Source organism: Cheilinus undulatus, linkage group 24 (genome assembly GCF_018320785.1).
Source record: "Cheilinus undulatus linkage group 24, ASM1832078v1, whole genome shotgun sequence".
In the NCBI taxonomy this organism is placed as follows: Eukaryota; Metazoa; Chordata; class Actinopteri; order Labriformes; family Labridae; genus Cheilinus; species Cheilinus undulatus.
In genome coordinates, this window is record NC_054888.1 from 948,367 (window position 1) to 975,103 (window position 26,737).

The 26,737-nt window shown below is 43.6% G+C and overlaps 1 protein-coding gene across 1 annotated transcript in view; it reads left to right on the plus strand.

The window, feature by feature from the left end:
• The first annotated feature begins 5,469 nt into the window (after nt 1-5,469).
• LOC121506511 (interphotoreceptor matrix proteoglycan 2-like) overlaps nt 5,470-26,737 on the plus strand; it is a 35,494-nt gene continuing 14,226 nt past the window's right edge. Inside the window, exons 1-13 of the mRNA XM_041782355.1 lie at nt 5,470-5,499; nt 5,624-5,682; nt 5,932-5,952; nt 7,345-7,598; nt 7,871-7,932; nt 8,006-8,243; nt 13,209-13,616; nt 13,839-15,091; nt 15,183-15,402; nt 22,998-23,208; nt 23,685-23,873; nt 24,008-24,206; nt 26,044-26,123. Coding sequence (XP_041638289.1) covers nt 5,470-5,499; nt 5,624-5,682; nt 5,932-5,952; nt 7,345-7,598; nt 7,871-7,932; nt 8,006-8,243; nt 13,209-13,616; nt 13,839-15,091; nt 15,183-15,402; nt 22,998-23,208; nt 23,685-23,873; nt 24,008-24,206; nt 26,044-26,123 — 3,224 coding nt within the window. The remainder of the gene's footprint in view (nt 5,500-5,623; nt 5,683-5,931; nt 5,953-7,344; nt 7,599-7,870; nt 7,933-8,005; nt 8,244-13,208; nt 13,617-13,838; nt 15,092-15,182; nt 15,403-22,997; nt 23,209-23,684; nt 23,874-24,007; nt 24,207-26,043; nt 26,124-26,737) is intronic.

The window sequence follows — 26,737 nt, forward strand, 5'->3', positions numbered from 1 at the left end:
GATGATGTCATCTTTAGAGCTGATTAAACATTCCATCCTTCCATTTAATGATGATGTCATCTTTAGAGCCTTTAAACATTCCATCCTTCCCTTTGATGATGATTTCATCTTTAGAGCTGATTAAACATTCCATCCTTCCATTTAATGATGATGTCATCTTTAGAGCTGATTAAACATTCCATCCTTCCATTTAATGATGATTTCATCTTTAAAGCCTTTAAACATTCCATCTCTCCCTTTGATGATGATGTCATCTTTAAAGCCTTAAAACATTCCATCTCTCCCTTTGATGATGATGTCATCTTTAAAGCCTTTAAACATTCCATCTCTCCCTTTGATGATGATTTCATCTGTAAAGCCTTTAAACATTCTATCTCTCCCTTTGACGATGATGCCATCTTTAAAGCCTTTAAACATTCCATCCTTCCCTGTGATGATGATGTCATCTTTAAAGCCTTTAAACATTCCATCCTTCCCTTTGATGATGATGTCATCTTTAAAAGCCTAAAACATTCCATCTCTCCCTTTGACAATGATGTCATCTTTAGAGCCTTTAAACATTCCATCCTTCCCTTTGATGATGATTTCATCTTTAGAGCTAATTAAACATACCATCCTTCCCTTTGATGATGATTTCATCTTTAAAGACTTTAAACATTCCATCTCTCCCTTTGATGATGATTTCATCTTTAAAGCCTTTAAACATTCCATCCTTCCCTTTGATGATGATTTCATCTTTAGAGCTGATTAAACATTCCATCCTTCCATTTAATGATGATGTCATCTTTAGAGCTGATTAAACATTCCATCCTTCCATTTAATGATGATGTCATCTTTAGAGCCTTTAAACATTCCATCCTTCCCTTTGATGATGATTTCATCTTTAGAGCTGATTAAACATTCCATCCTTCCATTTAATGATGATGTCATCTTTAGAGCTGATTAAACATTCCATCCTTCCATTTAATGATGATTTCATCTTTAAAGCCTTTAAACATTCCATCTCTCCCTTTGATGATGATGTCATCTTTAAAGCCTTAAAACATTCCATCTCTCCCTTTGATGATGATGTCATTTTTAAAGCCTTTAAACATTCCATCTCTCCCTTTGATGATGATTTCATCTGTAAAGCCTTTAAACATTCCATCTCTCCCTTTGACGATGATGCCATCTTTAAAGCCTTTAAACATTCCATCCTTCCCTGTGATGATGATGTCATCTTTAAAGCCTTTAAACATTCCATCCTTCCCTTTGATGATGATGTCATCTTTAAAAGCCTAAAACATTCCATCTCTCCCTTTGACAATGATGTCATCTTTAGAGCCTTTAAACATTCCATCCTTCCCTTTGATGATGATTTCATCTTTAGAGCTAATTAAACATACCATCCTTCCCTTTGATGATGATTTCATCTTTAAAGACTTTAAACATTCCATCTCTCCCTTTGATGATGATGTCATCTTTAAAGCCTTTAAACATTCCATCTCTCCCTTTGATGATGATTTCATCTGTAAAGCCTTTAAACATTCCATCTCTCCCTTTGATGATGATGTCATCTTTAAAGCCTTAAAACATTCCATCTCTCCCTTTGATGATGATGTCATCTTTAAAGCCTTTAAACATTCCATCTCTCCCTTTGATGATGATTTCATCTGTAAAGCCTTTAAACATTCTATCTCTCCCTTTGACGATGATGCCATCTTTAAAGCCTTTAAACATTCCATCCTTCCCTTTGATGATGATGTCATCTTTAAAGCCTTTAAACATTCCATCCTTCCCTTTGATGATGATGTCATCTTTAAAAGCCTAAAACATTCCATCTCTCCCTTTGACAATGATGTCATCTTTAGAGCCTTTAAACATTCCATCCTTCCCTTTGATGATGATTTCATCTTTAGAGCTAATTAAACATACCATCCTTCCCTTTGATGATGATGTCATCTTTAAAGCCTTTAAACATTCCATCTCTCCCTTTGATGATGATGTCATCTTTAAAGCCTTTAAACATTCCATCTCTCCCTTTGATGATGATTTCATCTTTAAAGACTTTAAACATTCCATCTCTCCCTTTGATGATGATTTCATCTTTAAAGCCTTTAAACATTCCATCCTTCCCTTTGATGATGATTTCATCTTTAGAGCTGATTAAACATTCCATCCTTCCATTTAATGATGATGTCATCTTTAGAGCTGATTAAACATTCCATCCTTCCATTTAATGATGATGTCATCTTTAGAGCCTTTAAACATTCCATCCTTCCCTTTGATGATGATTTCATCTTTAAAGCCTTTAAACATTCCATCTCTCCCTTTGATGATGATTTCCTCTTTAAAGACTTTAAACATTCCATCCTTCCCTTTGATGATGATTTCATCTTTAGAGCTGATTAAACATTCCATCCTTCCATTTAATGATGATGTCATCTTTAGAGCTGATTAAACATTCCATCCTTCCATTTAATGATGATGTCATCTTTAGAGCTGATTAAACATACCATCCTTCCCTTTGATGATGATGTCATCTTTAAAGCCTTTAAACATTCCATCTCTCCCTTTGATGATGATGTCATCTTTAAAGCCTTTAAACATTCCATCTCTCCCTTTGATGATGATGTCATCTTTAAAGCCTTTAAACATTCCATCTCTCCCTTTGACAATGATGTCATCTTTAGAGCCTTTAAACATTCCATCCTTCCCTTTGATGATGATTTCATCTTTAGAGTTGATTAAACATACCATCCTTCCCTTTGATGATGATGTCATCTTTAGAGCCTTTAAACATTCCATCCTTCCCTTTGATGATGATTTCATCTTTAGAGCTGATTAAACATTCCATCCTTCCATTTAATGATGATGTCATCTTTAGAGCTGATTAAACATTTCATCTCTCCCTTTAATGATGATGTCATCTTTAGAGCTGATTAAACATACCATCCTTCCCTTTGATGATGATGTCATCTTTAGAGCCTTTAAACATTTCATCTCTCCCTTTAATGATGATGTCATCTTTAGAGCTGATTAAACATACCATCCTTCCCTTTGATGATGATGTCATCTTTAAAGCCTTTAAACATTCCATCTCTCCCTTTGATGATGATGTCATCTTTAAAGCCTTTAAACATTCCATCTCTCCCTTTGATGATGATGTCATCTTTAAAGCCTTTAAACATTCCATCTCTCCCTTTGACAATGATGTCATCTTTAGAGCCTTTAAACATTCCATCCTTCCCTTTGATGATGATTTCATCTTTAGAGTTGATTAAACATACCATCCTTCCCTTTGATGATGATGTCATCTTTAGAGCCTTTAAACATTCCATCCTTCCCTTTGATGATGATTTCATCTTTAGAGCTGATTAAACATTCCATCCTTCCCTTTGATGATGATTTCATCTTTAAAGACTTTAAACATTCCATCTCTCCCTTTGATGATGATTTCATCTTTAAAGTCTTTAAACATTCCATCCTTCCCTTTGATGATGATTTCATCTTTAGAGCTGATTAAACATTCCATCCTTCCCTTTAATGATGATGTCATCTTTAGAGCTGATTAAACATTCCATCCTTCCCTTTAATGATGATGTCATCTTTAGAGCTGATTAAACATACCATCCTTCCCTTTGATGATGATGTCATCTTTAAAGCCTTTAAACATTCCATCTCTCCCTTTGATGATGATTTCATCTGTAAAGCCTTTAAACATTCCATCTCTCCCTTTGATGATGATGTCATCTTTAAAGCCTTTAAACATTACATCCTTCCCTTTGAAGATGATGTCATCTGTAAAGCCTTTAAACATTCCATCTCTCCCTTTGATGATGATGTCATCTTTAAAGCCTTTAAACATTTCATCTCTCCCTTTGATGATGATGTCATCTTTAAAGCCTTTAAACATTTCATCTCTCCCTTTGATGATGATGTCATCTTTAAAGCCTTTAAACATTCCATCTCTCCCTTTGATGATGATGTCATCTTTAAAGCCTTTAAACATTCCATCCTTCCCTTTGAAGATGATGTCATCTGTAAAGCCTTTAAACATTCCATCTCTCCCTTTGATGATGATTTCATCTGTAAAGCCTTTAAACATTCCATCTCTCCCTTTGATGATGATTTCATCTGTAAAGCCTTTAAACATTCTATCTCTCCCTTTGACGATGATGCCATCTTTAAAGCCTTTAAACATTCCATCCTTCCCTTTGATGATGATGTCATCTTTAAAGCCTTTAAACATTCCATCCTTCCCTTTGATGATGATGTCATCTTTAGAGCCTTTAAACATTCCATCCTTCCCTTTGATGATGATTTCATCTTTAGAGCTGATTAAACATTCCATCCTTCCCTTTGATGATGATTTCCTCTTTAAAGACTTTAAACATTCCATCTCTCCCTTTGATGATGATGTCATCTTTAGAGCTGATTAAACATTCCATCCTTCCCTTTGATGATGATTTCCTCTTTAAAGACTTTAAACATTCCATCTCTCCCTTTGATGATGATGTCATCATTAGAGCTGATTAAACATTCCATCCCTCCCTTTGATGATGATGTCATCTTTAGAGCCTTTAGGCATTCCATCCTTCCCTTTGATGATGATTTCATCTTTAGAGCTGATTAAACATTCCATCCTTCCCTTTGATGATGATGTCATCTTTAGAGCTGATAAAACATTCCATCTCTCCCTTTGACGATGATGTCATCTTTAGAGCCTTTAAACATTCCATCCTTCCCTTTGATGATGATTTCATCTTTAGAGCTGATTAAACATACCATCCTTCCCTTTGATGATGATGTCATCTTTAGAGCCTTTAAACATTCCATCCTTCCCTTTGATGAGGATTTCATCTTTAGAGCTGATTAAACATTCCATCCTTCCCTTTGATGATGATTTCATCTTTAAAGACTTTAAACATTCCATCTCTCCCTTTGATGATGATGTCATCTTTAGAGCTGATTAAACATTCCATCCCTCCCTTTGATGATGATGTCATCTTTAGAGCCTTTAGGCATTCCATCCTTCCCTTTGATGATGATGTCATCTTTAGAGCTGATTAAACATTCCAACCTTCCCTTTAATGATGATGTCATCTTTAGAGCTGATTAAACATACCATCCTTCCCTTTGATGATGATGTCATCTTTAAAGACTTTAAACATTCCATCCTTTCCTTTGATGATGATGTCATCTTTAAAGCCTTTAAACATTCCATCCTTCCCTTTGAAGATGATGTCATCTTTAAAGCCTTTAAACATTCCATCCTTCCCTTTGAAGATGATGTCATCTTTAGAGCTGATTAAACATTCCATCCTTCCCTTTGAAGATGATGTCATCTTTAAAGCCTTTAAACATTCCATCTCTCCCTTTGATGATTTAGACTCTGGACTTTAGCAATAGAAGATTTAGACCGTGGTACAGGTGTTGCTGTGAACTTTGGGGGGATAACCAGGTAAAGGCGTTTTCTGACGAGTCTGAATGACGGACCAGCTTTGTTGCATGGTGAGGGTCAGAAGAACCTGGAGAGGCCCACATACACATTTATAAATACTGAAAACTGTGTTTTCATTAACATGTAGCTCTCATTGGAATAAAGTCATAAATGTTAAATGTTAAATTCCTTCATCATCAGGTGGAAGACGCCTTTGAGAGGTTACCGGGTTTCAAGAACGTCCGTGTCATCGAATTCAGGTATGCTCTGCTCCACAGGGACTACATGCCTAGCCCACACAGGTCCACATCTGTCCAGAGCTTGATCTGACCTCGAACCCCGTAGAACTAGGGTTAGCTTAAACTGTAGCCCTGTCTGCAGACACCTGAGATGGTGGAGAACCTCAGAGAATGTTGAAGGTTTCCTCCACATCCTCCTGCTCTAACGGTTTTTAATGACGATGCTAGCAGACGTGCTAACCTGCTTTCATGTTCTGTTTCTGTTCTCAGACCTCAGAAGGACCTGGAGAGGTGAGTTTGACTCTGGTTTTGTTTGGATCTAGAAGTGCTGCTGGAACATCTCTGAAGGTTCCAGGCTCTGGCAGTGATGGAACACCGCTCCATTCTAGACGTGGTTGTGTTTCTGTGTTTATAAGTAGAGACCGTGTAAACGCCGCCGCTCTGGCTGTAGATTCCTGATGCTTCAAGTTCATGACCCCTCACTAGCTCTGTTTAAAGACCGCGGTCTGTCAGCTGAAGAGTAAACGACCATTAGAAGGATTTCCTCACTCCAGCAGACTGCCCCCTACCCCCCCCAAAGCCCCTTTCACCTGGCTGCTCCAGTTTCCCTCTAATGTCCTTAACAATCTAAACCATCTTAACAATCGTGCATCAGCTCTTAAGTGGGATCAGCCCCTCGCTGCTCTGTGGCCACCTGCAGCCGCCGCAGGATTACCGTCAGAGGCTTACGCTCCCTGTCCTCACCCCACGCTCTCTCCAGGAACCCCCCACTGTAATACCCCCCCACCCCTCCACCCTCTGACACACTGGTAAACTTTGTGAGCTCATCCAGAGGTGTCAACTTGGCTGAACTCAGAGCGACACACGGCGACGCTCGGCGAGCTCCTAAAGGAGAGGAGGGTTATTTATAGAGCGGCGTTCATACACACAGAGATTTAGAGGGCGTTAAAGGGTTAACAAACATTTCAAAACACCAACAGACAGGGAACACACTGTAAACATGAAGCATGGTAGGAACATCCTGATGAGAAGAGTTACAAACTGTCCCTTTAGAGAGCAGTGCATGATGGGAGACCCAGCTTTAATTTCCCATTGAACCCCAGGTTCTAGTTAAAGTTAAAGACCAGTATCACTGGTCTCCATCAGTAGAGTTATTTTGCCCACGGTCACCATGGCAACGCCTCAACATCACTGGTCTCCATCAGTAGAGTTATTTTGCCCACGGTCACCATGACAACGCCTCAACATCACTGGTCTCCATCAGTAGAGTTATTTTGCCCACGGTCACCATGGCAACGCCTCAACATCACTGGTCTCCATCAGTAGAGTTATTTTGCCCACGGTCACCATGACAACGCCTCAACATCACTGGTCTCCATCAGTAGAGTTATTTTGCCCACGGTCACCATGACAACGCCTCAACATCACTGGTCTCCATCAGTAGAGTTATTTTGCCCACGGTCACCATGACAACGCCTCAACATCACTGGTCTCCATCAGTAGAGTTTTTTAAAATAGAACCAATAAAGTTCTTATGAAGGCAGCGCACCATCCATTATAGAAATCAGTAAATTGCCCATTATTGTGTGTCTGTCCTTGTCCTGATGTCAGCGTTTCCATCAGACTCTGACATTCAGAATCTGGTCCTGCAGCCACATTGACCCTAACACTGTTCTCCCTCAGGGGTCTGGTGGTCCTGGTTCACTACGCTCTGACCGTGGAGGTGGACGGCGGCGGCATTGCCAACGACACGCTGGACTTCATCTCTCTGCAGAACAACCTGGTGGAGAAGAACTACCCTACGGCGCCCGAGCAGCCCACTGTGGTCTACACCATCACCGACTTCAGGAACTACATCACCGAGGCCTTGCACAAAGACAACTTTATGACCAACAGCAGCCTGGGGACAGAGACGCACACCCTGCAGGAGGAGAACGGTACTGCAGTAGGCCACCGCCAATGTTCTGACTAAAAATGCCTGAATGTTGTTGGTTTACTTTTCCACCTGATAGTTCAGAGCAGAGAGAGAAGGATGGAGATACATGAGGGAATGTCCCAGGAAATTTGTTTAAGATGAGAAATAACAGGATGTGCTAAAATCAGTGAGAGTTCAATCTGCTGTGTCTTAAATCTGGTTTTAGTACAGCAGCAGAGGTGATAACATGAGAGATGCATGTTTGAGTCTAACTGATCTGGATTCTTCCTGCAGCTGAGAACTGGCTCCCCTCTGTGAGGCCGACGAGCCGGACGGTCGACGCCTACGACAGCATGGTGAGTCTGACTCCACGTCCCTGAGCCCATAATCATATCAGTAGAAATATGAACCAATCAGCTGTCTCCTCAGGATAACATCCTGGCCGCCGAGAAGCCTCCTGATGCTCCCAGCCACGAGCCAGAAACCAACGAGGGCTTCCTGAAGAAAGACGACTTCCTGTTTGACCAACTGGACCCGTGGAAAGGCGCTCGGAGTGAGGAGGTCAGCGAGAATGACGTCTTCATGTTCGACGAGAGCGCCGCTCCCCCCACTATCTCTGAGCTCACCGAGCAGACCATCGACCTGGAAGCTGCGGCAGCGGCAGAGGGTGAGTCGGACGGTCCACTCACATAGACCCAGTTTAGAGGATTTCAGAGACGATCTGTGGCTGAACGCGGTCAGTCGTAGTTTTAGTGGTTGAACGCGGTCAGTCGTAGTTTAAGTGGCTGAACGCGGTCAGTCTTAGTTTTAGTGGCTGAACGCGGTCAGTCGTAGTTTTAGTGGTTGAACGCGGTCAGTCGTAGTTTTAGTGGTTGAACGCGGTCAGTCGTAGTTTTAGTGGTTGAACGCGGTCAGTCGTAGTTTAAGTGGCTGAACGCGGTCAGTCGTAGTTTTAGTGGTTGAACGCGGTCAGTCATAGTTTTAGTGGTTGAATGTGGTCAGTCGTAGTTTTAGTGGTTGAACGCGGTCAGTCGTAGTTTTAGTGGTTGAACGCGGTCAGTCGTAGTTTTTAGTGGCTGAACGCGGTCAGTCGTAGTTTTAGTGGTTGAACGCGGTCAGTCGTAGTTTTAGTGGTTGAACGCGGTCAGTCGTAGTTTTAGTGGTTGAACGCGGTCAGTCGTAGTTTAAGTGGCTGAACGCGGTCAGTTGTAGTTTTAGTGGTTGAACGCGGTCAGTCATAGTTTTAGTGGTTGAATGTGGTCAGTCGTAGTTTTAGTGGTTGAACGCGGTCAGTCGTAGTTTTAGTGGTTGAACGCGGTCAGTCGTAGTTTTTAGTGGCTGAACGCGGTCAGTCGTAGTTTTAGTGGTTGAACGCGGTCAGTCGTAGTTTTAGTGGTTGAACGCGGTCAGTCGTAGTTTTAGTGGTTGAATGTGGTCAGTCGTAGTTTTAGTGGTTGAACTCGGTCAGTCGTAGTTTCAGTGGTTGAACGCGGTCAGTCGTAGTTTTGGTGGTTGAACGCGGTCAGTCGTAGTTTTAGTGGTTGAACGCGGTCAGTCGTAGTTTTGGTGGTTGAACGTGGTCAGTCGTAGTTTTCGTGGTTGAATGTGGTCAGTCGTAGTTTCAGTGGTTGAACGCGGTCAATGGTATTTTTAGTGGTTGAACACGGTCAGTCGTAGTGTTAGTGGTTGAACGCGGTCAGTCGTAGTTTTGGTGGTTGAACGCGGTCAGTCGTAGTTTTCGTGGTTGAATGTGGTCAGTCGTAGTTTCAGTGGTTGAACGCGGTCAATGGTATTTTTAGTGGTTGAACGCGGTCAGTCGTAGTGTTAGTGGTTGAACGCGGTCAGTCGTAGTTTTCGTGGTTGAATGTGGTCAGTCGTAGTTTCAGTGGTTGAACGCGGTCAGTCGTAGTTTTAGTGGCTGAAAGCGGTCAGTCGTAGTTTTAGTGGTTGAATGTGGTCAGTCGTAGTTTTGGTGGTTGAAAGGGTCAGTCGTAGTTCTGGTGGCTGAACGCGGTCAGTCGTAGTTTTAGTGGTTGAACGCGGTCAGTCGTTGTTTTAGTGGTTGAACGCGGTCAGTCGTAGTTTTAGTGGTTGAACGCGGTCAGTGGTAGTTTTAGTGGTTGAACGCGGTCAGTCGTAGTTTTAGTGGTTGAACGTGGTCAGTCGTAGTTTTAGTGGTTGAACGCGGTCAGTCGTAGTTTTAGTGGTTGAACGCGGTCAGTGGTAGTTTTAGTGGTTGAACGCGGTCAGTCGTAGTTTTAGTGGTTGAACGCGGTCAGTCGTAGTTTTAGTGGTTGAACGCGGTCAGTCGTAGTTTAAGTGGTTGAACGCGGTCAGTCGTAGTTTCAGTGGTTGAACGCGGTCAGTGGTAGTTTTAGTGGTTGAACGCGGTCAGTGGTAGTTTCAGTGGTTGAACGCGGTCAGTCGTAGTTTAGGTGGTTGAACGCAGTCAGTCGTAGTTTTAGTGGTTGAAATCGGTCAGTCGTAGTTTTGGTGGTTGAACGTGGTCAGTCGTAGTTTTCGTGGTTGAATGTGGTCAGTCGTAGTTTCAGTGGTTGAACGCGGTCAATGGTATTTTTAGTGGTTGAACGCGGTCAGTCGTAGTGTTAGTGGTTGAACGCGGTCAGTCATAGTTTTGGTGGTTGAACGCGGTCAGTCTTAGTTTCAGTGGTTGAACGCGGTCAGTCGTAGTTTTAGTGGCTGAAAGCGGTCAGTCGTAGTTTTAGTGGTTGAATGTGGTCAGTCGTAGTTTTAGTGGTTGAACGCGGTCAGTCGTAGTTTTAGTGGCTGAAAGCGGTCAGTCGTAGTTTTAGTGGTTGAATGTGGTCAGTCGTAGTTTTGGTGGTTGAAAGGGTCAGTCGTAGTTTTAGTGGCTGAACGCGGTCAGTCGTAGTTTTAGTGGTTGAATGTGGTCAGTCGTAGTTTCAGTGGTTGAATGCGGTCAGTGGTACTTTTAGTGGTTGAACGTGGTCAGTCGTAGTTTAAGTGGCTGAACGCGGTCGGTTGTAGTTTTAGTGGTTGAACACGGTCAGTCGTAGTTTTGGTGGTTGAACGCGGTCAGTCGTAGTTTTAGTGGTTGAATGTGGTCAGTCATAGTTTCGGTGGTTGAATGCGGTCAGTGGTAGTTTTAGTGGTTGAAAGTGGTCAGTGGTATTTTTCGTGGCTGAACGCGGTCAGTCATAGTTTTAGTGATTGAACGCGGTCAGTCTTAGTTTAAGTGGTTGAACGAGGTCAGTCGTAGTTTTAGTGGTTGAACGCGGTCAGTCGTAGTTTTAGTGGCAGAACGCGGTCAGTCGTAGTTTTAGTGGTTGAACGCGGTCAGTCGTAGTTTAATTGGTTGAACGTGGTCAGTCGTAGTTTTGGTGGTTGAACGCGGTCAGTCGTAGTTTTCGTGGTTGAATGTGGTCAGTCGTAGTTTCAGTGGTTGAACGCGGTCAATGGTATTTTTAGTGGTTGAACGCGGTCAGTCGTAGTGTTAGTGGTTGAACGCGGTCAGTCGTAGTTTTAGTGGCTGAAAGCGGTCTGTCGTAGTTTTAGTGGTTGAATGTGGTCAGTCGTAGTTTTGGTGGTTGAAAGGGTCAGTCGTAGTTCTGGTGGCTGAACGCGGTCAGTCGTAGTTTTAGTGGTTGAACGCGGTCAGTCGTTGTTTTAGTGGTTGAACGCGGTCAGTCGTAGTTTTAGTGGTTGAACGCGGTCAGTCGTAGTTTTAGTGGTTGAACGCGGTCAGTCGTAGTTTTAGTGGTTGAACGCGGTCAGTCGTAGTTTTAGTGGTTGAACGCGGTCAGTCGTAGTTTAAGTGGTTGAACGCGGTCAGTCGTAGTTTTGGTGGTTGAACGCAGTCAGTCGTAGTTTTGGTGGTTGAACGCGGTCAGTCGTAGTTTCAGTGGTTGAACGCGGTCAGTGGTAGTTTTAGTGGTTGAACGCGGTCAGTGGTAGTTTCAGTGGTTGAACGCGGTCAGTCGTAGTTTAGGTGGTTGAACGCAGTCAGTCGTAGTTTTAGTGGTTGAAATCGGTCAGTTGTAGTTTTGGTGGTTGAACGTGGTCAGTCGTAGTTTTCGTGGTTGAATGTGGTCAGTCGTAGTTTCAGTGGTTGAACGCGGTCAATGGTATTTTTAGTGGTTGAACGCGGTCAGTCGTAGTGTTAGTGGTTGAACGCGGTCAGTCGTAGTTTTGGTGGTTGAACGCGGTCAGTCGTAGTTTCAGTGGTTGAACGCGGTCAGTCGTAGTTTTAGTGGCTGAAAGCGGTCAGTCGTAGTTTTAGTGGTTGAATGTGGTCAGTCGTAGTTTTAGTGGTTGAACGCGGTCAGTCGTAGTTTTAGTGGCTGAAAGCGGTCAGTCGTAGTTTTAGTGGTTGAATGTGGTCAGTCGTAGTTTTGGTGGTTGAAAGGGTCAGTCGTAGTTTTAGTGGCTGAACGCGGTCAGTCGTAGTTTTAGTGGTTGAATGTGGTCAGTCGTAGTTTCAGTGGTTGAATGCGGTCAGTGGTACTTTTAGTGGTTGAACGTGGTCAGTGGTATTTTTCGTGGCTGAACGCGGTCGGTTGTAGTTTTAGTGGTTGAACACGGTCAGTCGTAGTTTTGGTGGTTGAACGCGGTCAGTCGTAGTTTTAGTGGTTGAATGTGGTCAGTCATAGTTTCGGTGGTTGAACGTGGTCTGTGGTAGTTTTAGTGGTTGAAAGTGGTCAGTGGTATTTTTCGTGGCTGAACGCGGTCAGTCATAGTTTTAGTGATTGAACGCGGTCAGTCTTAGTTTAAGTGGTTGAACGAGGTCAGTCGTAGTTTTAGTGGTTGAACGCGGTCAGTCGTAGTTTTAGTGGCAGAACGCGGTCAGTCGTAGTTTTAGTGGTTGAACCCGGTCAGTTGAAGTTTTGGTGGTTGAACGTGGTCAGTCGTAGTTTTAGTGGTTGAATGCGGTCAGTCGTAGTTTCGGTGGTTGAACGCGGTCAGTGGTAGTTTTATTGGTTGAAAGTGGTCAGTGGTATTTTTAGTGGTTGAATGTGGTCAGTCGTAGTTTTGGTGGCTGAACGCGGTCAGTCTAGTTTTAGTGGTTGAATGTGGTCAGTCATAGTTTTGGTGGTTGAACGCGGTCAGTCGTAGTTTTAGTGGTTGAACGTGGTCAGTCGTAGTGTTAGTGGTTGAACGCGGTCAGTGGTATTTTTCGTGGTTGAACATGGTCAGTCGTAGTTTTAGTGGTTGAACGCAGTCAGTCGTAGTTTTAGTGGCTGAACGCGGTCAGTCGTAGTTTTAGTGGTTGAATGTGGTCAGTCGTAGTTTTGGTGGTTGAATGCGGTCAGTCGTAGTTTTAGTGGTTGAACGCGGTCAGTCCTAGTGTTAGTGGTTGATCACGGTTAGTCGTAGTTTTAGTGGTTGAATGTGGTCAGTCGTAGTTTCAGTGGTTGAATGCGGTCAGTGGTAGTTTTAGTGGTTGAATGTGGTCAGTGGTATATTTCGTGGTTGAACGCGGTCGGTCGTAGTTTTAGTGGTTGAACACGGTCAGTCGTAGTTTTAGTGGCTGAACGCGGTCAGTCGTAGTTTCGGTGGTTGAACGCGGTAGTAGTGTTTGAAGGAGGTCAGTGGTAGTCTTGGTCTACTAAATCTACAGTGACACGTCTCTGTGTTGTTTTCGATTCCTTAGATCCCGTGAACATCGAAGACGAAGGCTTCCTCGTCACTAATGCTGCTGATGATCAACCGACCCGTGGTGACAACGCCATTGGTCCTGGAGGCATAACATCACCGGCCCCACCTCTGCTGGTTAAAGTGGACTCTGACATGGATCATGGTTCAGGCTCCGGTTTCTCTGGAGACGGCCCAGGCTCTGACGTGTTGTGGTGGCAGCCTGCAGAGGCGTCGGAGGAGTCTGACCTCTCTGACAACGACGGTGGCCTGGAGGTGATCCCGCCTCCTGACCTGGAGGAGACTGAGGACGAGGAGGAGGACAAAACAGCAGGTTCAGAACCTCTGAGCACAGAGAGAGATGGGTTAACACCTGCTGAGATCACCACTGTGCCGCCTCTGCTGACATCACTTACTCTTTCTAAAGGTATGCTACAGCAAGGTTAACTCTCCTTTGTTGACAAAGGAAAAGTTGGTGGAACCCTCGCCCCTCGCCAGTTCCACCCACTTTTCTAGAAGTTGCCAACTATGGTCTACCATTTGTTGACGATGGAGGAGAAAAGCCCCCATCATCCCAGCTTCACCAACATTCCATCCTGTTTTTTACCAGTCTGATTCTACATACTCTGTTTTCCTGACTCTGTTCCAGACATCAGCATCGAGGAACCGGACCTGGACCCCCTGGACCACATTGTGATCACTCCACACATCAGCACAGACCCTCGCTACTCTACGACCACCGAAGCCCCTGTGTTCTCACCTGAGGCAACCCAAGCTGTGGACCTGTCGGTGCAGGCTGTGGAAGCGTCCGGGATCTATGAGGACTACCCTCTGATAGAACCAGAGACGCCATCAGAGCCAGGCTCTGATGATCCTGAACCAGAGCTCTGGACTTCTGCTGTTCCACCTGACTCAGAGGGCAGCGAGGAGGCCGAAGTGAGTGCTGAAGTGAGAACACAGCATCCACCGGTGGTAGAAGAACCTGATAGAGAGGACAAGATCCAGGAAGAGGTGGCGGTCAGTCCACCAGAAGATCCTGAACCAGATCCTCCGTCTGTTACCGAGCACACTCCAGATCTCACCATGTTGACGGACCGTCCCGGACTGGAGCAGCCAGAGACAGAAGGTCTGAACGAGATGGAGGTTTTAGAGGAGCAGCACATTGGGGTCTCTGATCCTGAGAACACCACAGGACCGTCGCTCATCCAGGACCAGGATCTGATTGACGACGAGGTTATAGTTGTGACCATGACAACAGCTGCTCCACCTCTGGTTCCCAGCGTCAGTTCAGAGAACATTTACAACGTGGAGCACTCACCTGAGAAGGATTCACCTTTCACACGAGTGTCCGATGTGGCTCCCGACGACGACGACCTGATCCACCAGGATCCTCTGAACCACGAAGATGAAAGAACTCCAACCTCTCATCCTATCACAGAGGCCCCTCTGCTCATTCCCAATGTGGTCCTGAATCAGACCGACGACCCTCCCGTGTACAGCGTAGAGTGGTCTCCGAGTATTCCAGCGAAGGATAGAGACCTGGTTACCACAGCAGCAGATTCCACTGAGACCGAGTCTGATAACGAGATCCTCCAAACGTCACCCACTCAGAGAGTCGACCTCAGCAGGATCCAGCCAGTCGACATGGATTTTTCAGACATCCCAACCATTGACGTCAGCTTTGACGTGTTCCCGTACGGAGTAGGGGGGTCAGACGACAGCAGTGGCTTCTCCAGTGGGACTCAGGGATCTGAACTGGACGCCATCGCGCTACCAACTCCACCTGGCAGAGACCTGATGGTGTTCTTCAGGCTACGAGTGACCAACATGATATTCTCCATGGATCTCTTCAACAAGAGCTCGTCTGAGTACAAAGCTCTGGAGCAACGCTTCCTTCAGCTGGTGAGAAACAAAACGACATAGACGACAGATACTGAAAATCCAGAGGCCGGACCACAGTTCATGTAAATGTTCTCTGTGTTCTGTCCTTTAGCTTGTGCCGTACCTTCAGTCCAACCTGAACAACTTTCAGAACCTAGAAATCCTGAACTTCAGGAACGGCAGCATCGTGGTCAACAGCAGGATGAGATTTGGTAAACCCGTCCCCAGCGGCGTCACCAGCACAGTCTACCTCATTCTGGAGGATTTTGCTAACACAGCATACCAGACCATGAACCTGGCTATTGACAAGTACTCTCTGGATGTGGAGTCAGGTAGGACGGGGTTAAGGTGATGTAGACTAACGCCAAGGTCAGACTATGACGTCATTATTTCTGTTCGACCTCATAAAACTTGTCCTAAGTCTCTCATAGGACATAGTACTCATAGCTCTGTCTTTGTTCTTTACCTTCAACATTTGGTTCGTATGATCTCAAGACTGTTACTGCCACTTTCTTTCAGGAGGTTAGAGGGCCTCCCTGAAGTGGTCTTAGTGGTCATTTTCTATTTCCCCTTTTCAAACATTCAAGGTCAAGGGCTGGACCCAGTTTGCATGTAGTGGGAAAGCAGCCCTGGACATAGAGGGCAACCCCAAATGTTGGCAAGCAAACCTACCAGTGTATGATACAAGCCCCAGCGTAGGCAAGAAGGGTCCAACGGAGGCAAGATGCTCCCAGCGTAGGCAAGAAGGGCCCAGCGTAGGCAAGAAAGTCCCTGCATAGGCAAGAGGGGCCAAGCATAGGCAAGAAGGCCCCAGCGTAGGCAAGAAGGCCCCAGCGTAGGCAAGAAAGTCCCTGCATAGGCAAGAAGGGCCAAGCATAGGCAAGAAGGCCCCAGTGTAGGCAAGAAGGGCCCAACGGAGGCAAGATGCTCCCAGCGTAGGCAAGAAGGGCCCAGCGTAGGCAAGACGCTCCCAACGGAGGCAAGAAGGGCCCAACGTAGGCAAGAAGGGCCCAGCATAGGCAAGAAGCTCCCAACGGAGGCAAGATGCTCCCAGCGTATGCAAGAAGGCCCCAGCGTAGGCAAGAAGGCCCTAGCGTAGGCAAGAAGCCCCCTAACGGAGGCAAGAAGGGCCCAACGTAGGCAAGAAGTGCCCAACTTAGGCAAGAAGTGCCCAACGTAGGCGAGAAGGGCCCAGCATAGGCAAGAAGCTCCCAGCGTAGGCAAGAAGGGCCTAACGTAGGCAAGAAGGGCCCCGGCGTAGACACGTTGCTCCCAGCATAGGCAAGAAGGCCCCAGCGTAGGCAAGAAGGGCCCAACGGAGGCAAGAAGGGCCCAACGGAGGCAAGAAGGGCCCAACGTAGGCAAGAAGGGCCCAGCGTAGGCAAGAAGCTCCCAGCGTAGGCAAGAAGGGCCCAACTTAGGCAAGAAGGGCCCAGCATAGGCAAGAAGCTCCCAGCATAGGCAAGAAGGGCCCAGCGTAGGCAAGAAGGTCCCAGCAATGGCAAGAAGGGTCCAGCATAGGCAAGAAGGGCCCAGCATAGGCAAGAAGGTCCCAGCATATACAAGAAGGGCCCAGCATAGGCAAGAAGGGCCCAGCATAGTCAAGAAGGGCCCAGCATAGCCAAGACTGTCCCAGCATAGGCAAGAATGGCCCAGTTTAGGCAAGAAGGTCCCAGCATAGGCAAGAATGGCCCAGTTTAGGCAAGAAGGTCCCAGCGTAGGCAAGAAGGGCCCAGCATAGGCAAGAAGGGCCCAGCATAGGCAAGAAGGTCCCATCGTAGGCAAGAAGCTCCCAGCGTAGGCAAGAAGGGCCCAACTTAGGCAAGAAGGGCCCAGCATAGGCAAGAAGGGCCCAGCATAGGCAAGAAGGTCCCATCATAGGCAAGAAGCTCCCAGCGTAGGCAAGAAGGGCCCAACTTAGGCAAGAAGGTCCCAGCAATGGCAAGAAGTGCCCAGCATAGGCAAGAAGGGCCCAGCATAGGCAAGAAGGTCCCAGCATATACAAGAAGGGCCCAGCATAGGCAAGAAGGTCCCAGCATATACAAGAAGGGCCCAGCATAGGCAAGAAGGTCCCAGCATATACAAGAAGGGCCCAGCATAGGCAAGAAGGTCCCAGCATATACAAGAAGGGCCCAGCATAGGCAAGAAGGGCCCAGCATAGTCAAGAAGGGCCAAGCATAGCCAAGACTGTCCCAGCATAGGCAAGAATGGCCCAGTTTAGGCAAGAAGGTCCCAGCGTAGGCAAGAAGGGCCCAGCATAGACAAGAAGGGCCCAGCATAGACGTGAAGGGTCCAGCGTTGGCAAGAAGGTCCCAGCGTTGGCAAGAAGGGCCCAGCGTTGGCAAGAAGGGCCCAGCGTTGGCAAGAAGGTCCCTTTATTGTGGCAGGCAGGCCCTGACATATGCACACAGGACCCAGTGCAGGCAAACAGGGCCCCAGCACACGCATGCCAGCCTTTACATAGGCAAGCAGGCCCTGACATATTCATGCAGGCCCCATTGTAAGCAGTCAAACCCCAATGTAGGCAAGCATGCCCCTTTAAATAGGCAAGCAGGCCCCAATGTAGGCAAGTATACCCTAGTGTAGGCATATAGGCCTCCAGTGCAAGCAAGCCAGCCCCATCGTAGACAAGAAGTTCCCTCTGTGGGCAAGCAGGCCCCAATTTAGGTAACTAATGCAAGGCAGGCCTCCAAGCATGCCCTGATGTAAATCAGTTCTTTCCCTTGGCCCAACTATGAGCCCTGCTGGGAACATATAATACTCCCTAGAGCCTGACCTTTGGCTAGGGACAAACAAAGACCTGGTGCTAGATTTAGCACTGGCTCTGGACCAGCCCTGGAACTGGATTGAAGGAGGAAGGGTGTTTGACACACTACACAGGATAAGTCTATTGATTTACAGGGCCAGCGGGTCCTGAAACCCTTTAACTGCTGGGCTGCAATCATGATTATAACGTGGAGTCTGGCCTTTACACTTCAACTCTGACAGTCATCCAGTTTAAAACTAACATGGGTTTTCATCAGACTTTCTGAATCATTGTGTTCAAAATCTAAGAGCTGAAAGACTTTAACAGAATCAAACAACTTCCTGTGTTCTGGCGAGCTCAGTGTAAAATGATAACAGAAGGTTTTTACTGCTTTCTGATGCTTTTGTTCTTCTCTATTAGAACATGTTTCCTTAATTCCTCATGTTCCTCCTTTGTTCCACTTGTTGTCGTGTCTTTAACCAGGATTTTAGTTTGCACATCTGACGGAGAGAGTTCTCCTTCAGGCTGAATTTACACTCTAATGACCCGTGGAGAGGCAGATATTTTTATTTGACATTCACGTGAACATGCTGCTCTGTGTGAACAGTCTGTTAATAATCAGATGGATCTAGCACCATGTTTAAAAGAGACAGAAACATTAGAGCGCTAATGCTCAGCAGGCCAATCCTCTGTGTGTTTGTGTGCTTTAATACCAGGATAATCTGTCTGGCAGGAACGTGAGCCACAGCAGCTCTGACTCAGAGACCAACAAACAGGGTCGTCTGAGCTCTCACTGCTCATGCTCAGATCTCTCACTGTTAGAACACATCCTGATAACATGGTGGAGGCTGAGGTACGTTAACAGGTTTCAACTCAGTCCGACTCAGCCTGGACCAGTACCCGGTCCCATGAGGCAGTGGTGGTCCTCCTCCTGCTGTACATGGATGTTCTATGAGTTCTGACTTAACCAGACAATATTAGCACCTCTGAAGCTCTTAGTGATGGCAGCACTGTTTCAACATGGCTTTGACCAGCAGGTCATCAAAGTAACTTTACCTGTCCTCTAAAGAACCAAGAACCTGGTTTAAGACTGCTCATTCTGATTCCAGAGTAACTTAAGCCAGAGTTTGATGTATAGAGTAACTAAAGCCAGAGTTTGTTTTTTAGAGTAACTAAAGCCAGAGTTTGATGTATAGAGTCACTTAAGCCTGAGTTTGATTTCCAGAGTAACTAAAGCCAGAGTTTGATGTATTGAGTAACTAAAGCCAGAGTTTGACTCATAGAGTAACTAAAGCCAGAGTTTGATGTATACAGTCACTTAAGCCTGAGTTTGATTTCCAGAGTAACTAAAGCCAGAGTTTGATGTATTGAGTAACTTAAGCCTGAGTTTGATGTATAAAGTAACTTAAGCCTGAGTTTGACTCATAGAGTAACTAAAGCCAGAGTTTGATTTATAGAGTCACTTAAGCCAGAGTTTGATTTCCAGAGTAACTAAAGCCAGAGTTTGATTTATAGAGTCACTTAAGCCAGAGTTTGATGTATAGAGTAACCAAAGCCAGAGATTGATGTATAGAGTCACTTAAGCCTGAGTTTGATTTCCAGAGTAACTAAAGCCAGAGTTTGATTTATAGAGTCACTTAAGCCTGAGTTTGATTTCCAGAGTAACAAAAGCCAGAGTTTGATTTATAGAGTCACTTAAGCCTCAGTTTGATTTCCAGAGTAACTAAAGCCAGAGTTTGATTTCCAGAGTAACTAAAGCCAGAGTTTGATGTATTGAGTAACTAAAGCCAGAGTTTGACTCATAGAGTAACTAAAGCCAGAGTTTGATGTATAAAGTAACTTAAGCCTGAGTTTGACTCATATAGTAACTAAAGCCAGAGTTTGATGTATAGAGTAACTAAAGCCAGAGTTTGTTTTTTAGAGTAACTAAAGCCAGAGTTTGATGTATAGAGTCACTTAAGCCTGAGTTTGATTTCCAGAGTAACTAAAGCCAGAGTTTGATGTATTGAGTAACTTAAGCCAGAGTTTGACTCATAGAGTAACTAAAGCCAGAGTTTGATGTATAGAGTCACTTAAGCCTGAGTTTGATTTCCAGAGTAACTAAAGCCAGAGTTTGATGTATTGAGTAACTTAAGCCTGAGTTTGATGTATAAAGTAACTTAAGCCTGAGTTTGACTCATAGAGTAACTAAAGCCAGAGTTTGATTTATAGAGTCACTTAAGCCAGAGTTTGATTTCCAGAGTAACTAAAGCCAGAGTTTGATTTATAGAGTCACTTAAGCCAGAGTTTGATGTATAGAGTAACCAAAGCCAGAGATTGATGTATAGAGTCACTTAAGCCTGAGTTTGATTTCCAGAGTAACTAAAGCCAGAGTTTGATTTATAGAGTCACTTAAGCCTGAGTTTGATTTCCAGAGTAACAAAAGCCAGAGTTTGATTTATAGAGTCACTTAAGCCTCAGTTTGATTTCCAGAGTAACTAAAGCCAGAGTTTGATTTCCAGAGTAACTAAAGCCAGAGTTTGATGTATTGAGTAACTAAAGCCAGAGTTTGACTCATAGAGTAACTAAAGCCAGAGTTTGATGTATAAAGTAACTTAAGCCTGAGTTTGACTCATATAGTAACTAAAGCCAGAGTTTGATGTATAGAGTAACTAAAGCCAGAGTTTGTTTTTTAGAGTAACTAAAGCCAGAGTTTGATGTATAGAGTCACTTAAGCCTGAGTTTGATTTCCAGAGTAACTAAAGCCAGAGTTTGATGTATTGAGTAACTTAAGCCAGAGTTTGACTCATAGAGTAACTAAAGCCAGAGTTTGATGTATAGAGTCACTTAAGCCTGAGTTTGATTTCCAGAGTAACTAAAGCCAGAGTTTGATGTATTGAGTAACTTAAGCCGGAGTTTGATGTATAAAGTAACTTAAGCCTGAGTTTGACTCATAGAGTAACTAAAGCCAGAGTTTGATTTATAGAGTCACTTAAGCCAGAGTTTGATTTCCAGAGTAACTAAAGCCAGAGTTTGATTTATAGAGTCACTTAAGCCAGAGTTTGATGTATAGAGTAACCAAAGCCAGAGATTGATGTATAGAGTCACTTAAGCCTGAGTTTGATTTCCAGAGTAACTAAAGCCAGAGTTTGATTTATAGAGTCACTTAAGCCTGAGTTTGATTTCCAGAGTAACAAAAGCCAGAGTTTGATTTATAGAGTCACTTAAGCCTCAGTTTGATTTCCAGAGTAACTAAAGCCAGAGTTTGATTTCCAGAGTAACTAAAGCCAGAGTTTGATGTATTGAGTAACTAAAGCCAGAGTTTGACTCATAGAGTAACTAAAGCCAGAGTTTGATGTATAAAGTAACTTAAGCCTGAGTTTGACTCATATAGTAACTAAAGCCAGAGTTTGATGTATAGAGTAACTAAAGCCAGAGTTTGTTTTTTAGAGTAACTAAAGCCAGAGTTTGATGTATAAAGTAACTTAAGCCAGAGTTTGATATATAGAGTCACTTAAGCCTGAGTTTGATTTCCAGAGTAACTAAAGCCTGAGTTTGATTTATAGAGTCACTTAAGCCTGAGTTTGATTTCCAGAGTAACTAAAGCCAGAGTTTGATGTATTGAGTAACTAAAGCCAGAGTTTGACTCATAGAGTAACTAAAGCCAGAGTTTGATGTATAAAGTAACTTAAGCCTGAGTTTGACTCATAGAGTAACTAAAGCCAGAGTTTGATGTATAGAGTCACTAAAGCCAGAGTTTGTTTTTTAGAGTAACTAAAGCCAGAGTTTGATTTCCAGAGTAACTTAAGCCAGAGTTTGATATATAGAGTCACTTAAGCCTGAGTTTGATTTCCAGAGTAACTAAAGCCAGAGTTTGATGTATTGAGTCACTTAAGCCTGAGTTTGATTTCCAGAGTAACTAAAGCCAGAGTTTGTTTTTCAGAGTAACTAAAGCAAGAGTTTGATGTATAGAGTAATAAAGCCAGATTTTGATGTATAGAGTAACTCAAACCTGAGTTTGATGTATAGAGTAACTAAAACCAGAGTTTGATATATAGAGTAACTAAAGCCAGAGTTTGTTTTCCAGATTAACTAAAGCCAGAGTTTGTTTTTCAGAGTAACTATAGCCGGAGTAGTGAGTGTTAACTCTGGGTTAAACCTAGGTTCCGGTTCAGGATCAGCTGATTGGCTAGTTCTGATGTCTGCTGGATTCTTCCTGATCAATAATCATAGACTCAATCATGATTGTTGAAGGTCAAAGGGGTTCCTCCTGGATCGGGACTGGTATCAGAGTCATTGTCACGGAGGAGGTGGAGTCCTAAAGTCATCTGGTCTTCAGACGGCCTAATCTCAGACTTCTGTGGCGGCGGTGGCGGTAAAACCTTTCTTTGACTGTGATGAAGGCACATCAGAGCTCATCTCTTTAATCTCTTTGAGCCAATCAGAGCAGCTCATGACAGCTGATAATACGCTGATAATCAGCTGGACTGACTCTGATGGCAGTTTCTACCCAGACGAACCCGTCTGATCTTTTATAACGCCACATTCACCTCGGGGAGCGCCATGACGCTGTTTGGTTAATAAAGAAGCCAATCACAGCGGGGGTTTGATTGACAGACCCAGTCTACACTGGAGGATTCATCAGGAACAGGAGTAAACTCACGCTGTGGCGTTTTTAGCACAGATGGTAGAGATGTTGGCGTCCTAGTTGGATAGTAGACGGCGTCCAGGAGGTGTCCTGATCACCTGATCAAGAACCTGAATTAACCTCAGAGCAGCCAGAGTCACGGCTCGTTCATGACGCCTGAGCTCCTTAAACCTGTTGATTCAATTCTGATGGTTCTGCTGCTCGTTAGGAACCAATCAATATCCCTGATTGGTCAGGGCTGTTTACATGTGATCAGGAGGAAGCGTAGGGGTTGGCCTCTGGTTTCCAGGAGCCAGGAATGACCTCGCGGTAGAGAGGGTGGAGCGTAAGAAGAGGGAGTAGTTGGCACCGCTGACAGGTTTAAGCTAACGGTAGCTCTGTTGGCACAGAGTGACTGCATTCTTTGAATCACTAAGTTTAGCCGCTAATGCTTCCAGTTGCTGTGGTAGTGAGACGGCGAGCTGAGTGGCCCCGCCCACATCTGCACTGAATCTCAGTCAAACATTGATGTGACGTTAACGTTTACCTCATGTCTGTTTCTGTCTCCTCTCCAGGTGACCGTGCTGACCCGTGTAAGTTCCAGGCGTGTAACGAATTCTCCAAGTGTATGGTCAATCAGTGGTCAGGAGAGGCTGAGTGCGTTTGTGACCCCGGATACCTCAGCGTGGATGGTCTGCCATGTCGGAGCGTCTGCGAAGTTCAGCAAGACTTCTGCCTCAATGACGGCAAATGTGACATAATCCCTGGCAAGGGCGCCATCTGCAGGTAGGAGGGTATTTTACACTGTATTTTAAAATGAAGTAAGGTCGTCTGCTCATCGGACTGTTCTAAAAACTGAACTGGTTCTAAACGACATTATTAACTGATTCTACAGATGTGAACTAAAGTCACTAGAACAGTTTAACTGGTAGTTTAGCCTCTATGCTGATGATAGCCAACACTATTCCTCTGTCTTTTCTACTCAAAATCTCAAAAACACTCTGACCAATTCTAATCAAACTTTGCAGAAATGTTCATCCTGACTCAGGCATGCACTAGGTACATTTTAGAGGTCAAAGGTCAAGGTCATTAGCCCTGGTTCTTTTTTTTATTTTTAAGTGTGGCATGAAACCAAACCAGGACCAACCAAATCCTTCTCTACCGTAAACATTTCTAATTATGTGAACTGACTACAGTAAAGGTTTCTGTTAAATTTCCTGTCGTCAGGCCATCGGACTTTGACCACATGTCCTCTATTTCAGGTGTCGTGTCGGGGAGAACTGGTGGTACCGTGGCGAGCACTGTGAAGAGTACGTCTCTGAGCCGCTGGTGGTCGGCATCGCTATCGTCTCGGTGGTCGGCTTCCTCCTGGTTTCTGGAGGAATCATCTTCTTCTTGGCGAGAACGCTGAGAGAGCAGTACGACGGGGAGGACTCTGAGGACCCTCTACGGTTAGCATCACATTAGCTTTATAGTTTTTATCTATCTTTGAAACACAGGCTTCTGGAGATCTGGAAGAACAGTTTAGTTAGGCTTTCATCTTTTGATTAGAATAATACGTTTAAAAATTCTCTTTCTGTTTCAGACGGGGCGACAGTGTTCCGACTCTGGAGCGAGCCACCAAGTTTAACCCAATGTTTGAGAGTGACCCAGTGACTGCTCAGTACTACCGCCGCTATGATGATGTGGGACCACAATACAGCAGATCAGTCAGCGCCGACGTTAAAGAGCTGAACTGTGACGAGATCCGACAAATCTACCAGAACTCCACACTCTCCAAAGAGGTACATGTTGATTTAAAACAGCGAGAACAAATTCACATATACCAAAGTATTATAAGCATAAAGCTTTATCTTTATATAATAGTTCTAAATGAAACAGAGTATCATCAGCATAAAGCTTTATCATTATGTAATAGTTCTAAATGAAACAGAGTATCATCAGCATAAAGCTTTATCTTTATATAATAGTTCTAAATGAAACAGAGTATCATCAGCATAAAGCTTTATCTTTATATAATAGTTCTAAATGAAACAGAGTATCATCAGCATAAAGCTTTATCTTTATATTTTAGTTCTAAATGAAACAGAGTATCATCAGCATAAAGCTTTATCTTTATATTTTAGTTCTAAATGAAACAGAGTATCATCAGCATAAAGCTTTATCTTTATATAATAGTTCTAAATGAAACAGAGTATCATCAGCATAAAGCTTTATCTTTATATATTTGTTCTAAATGAAACAGAGTATCATCAGCATAAAGCTTTATCTTTATATATTTGTTCTAAATGAAACAGAGTATCATCAGCATAAAGCTTTATCTTTATATTTTAGTTCTAAATGAAACAGAGTATCATCAGCATAAAGCTTTATCTTTATATAATAGTTCTAAATGAAACAGAGTATCATCAGCATAAAGCTTTATCTTTATATATTTGTTCTAAATGAAACAGAGTATCATCAGCATAAAGCTTTATCTTTATATATTTGTTCTAAATGAAACAGAGTATCATCAGCATAAAGCTTTATCTTTATATTTTAGTTCTAAATGAAACAGAGTATCATCAGCATAAAGCTTTATCTTTATATAATAGTTCTAAATGAAACAGAGTATCATCAGCATAAAGCTTTATCTTTATATATTTGTTCTAAATGAAACAGAGTATCATCAGCATAAAGCTTTATCTTTATATATTTGTTCTAAATGAAACAGAGTATCATCAGCATAAAGCTTTATCTTTATATAATAGTTCTAAATGAAACAGAGTATCATCAGCATAAAGCTTTATCTTTATATAATAGTTCTAAATGAAACAGAGTATCATCAGCATAAAGCTTTATCTTTATATAATAGTTCTAAATGAAACAGAGTATCATCAGCATAAAGCTTTATCTTTATATAATAGTTCTAAATGAAACAGAGTATCATCAGCATAAAGCTTTATCTTTATATTATAGTTCTAAATGAAACAGAGTATCATCAGCATAAAGCTTTATCTTTATATAATAGTTCTAAATGAAACAGAGTATCATCAGCATAAAGCTTTATCTTTATAGTATAGTTCTAAATGAAACAGAGTATCATCAGCATAAAGCTTTATCTTTATATTATAGTTCTAAATGAAACAGAGTATCATCAGCATAAAGCTTTATCCTTATATTATAGTAAAAAAATTAAAAATTATAATAATAAAATTTGTCAGATGGAAGTGTCAATACAATATTTAGACATTTAACGTGAATTCATGGTGAAATATTTATATTTGCCAAACATCCTGATAATCCTGGTTTATTTAATAGTAAATGCCCCTGATATTAGAGGTTTAATGGTTAATAATTTCATTAAAAAAAACTGAATTTTAGATCACTTTTGTTAGATTTTATTCAGCACCAGTGCAACCATCCCTCCTCCTGCTCCTCCTCCACATGCAGAGATCTGCTCTCTGTAAACTTTGAATTAACCTGGCTCTCTGGGTCGAGGGTTGTGACTTTTTGGCAGCTTAGCGTCGGGTTTGTGTGACGCAAGCGAGTATTCTTAGCTCCTCCTCCTTCCAGTCTTCATTGGTGGTTGATCTGGTCAACTTGTGTCTGTCTTACATAAACATGTTTTTGTCTCTGCAGGAGATCGAGGAGCGTCTGAGGATCATTGACCTTTGCTCCCGAGATCAGCAGTTCGCTGACTTTGTTCGACAGACTCAAGTGTGAGTGTTTGCTCTTCTGTACTTGGTGATGGCGATTACAGATGGACGGTCCAGACATTGAAGGAACAGATTTATCATGACCGTCTTTTTTATTCTAGAACCATTAACTTATCCCAGTGTCCATAGAACAAACCAGAGCTGCTGTTTATAACCATAGACTTCCTGCTCCATGACCAATCAGATAGCCTTGCTCTCTCTCTGACCCCAGGGAGGATAATAGACTCTCTGTGGGGGGTCAAAGCCAAAGGTGAGCCAGGTTTCAGACAACACCTCCACCTGTTAGAGAAAACAACCTCACACACATGGCGGGGAGTTTTCAATTCAACCTGTCGTTAATTTAAACCAACACACCTGTTTCCTCCAATCACAGCTGTTTCCTCCAATCACAGCTGTTTCCTCCAATCACAGCTGTATCCTCCAATCACAGCTGTTTCCTTCAATCACAGCTGTTTTCTCCAATCACAGCTGTTTCCTCCAATCAAAGCTGTTTCCTCCAATCACAGCTGTTTCCTCCATTCACAGCTGTTTCCTCCAATCACAGCTGTTTCCTCCAATCAAAGCTGTTTCCTCCAATCACAGCTGTTTCCTCCAATCACAGCTGTTTCCTCCAATCA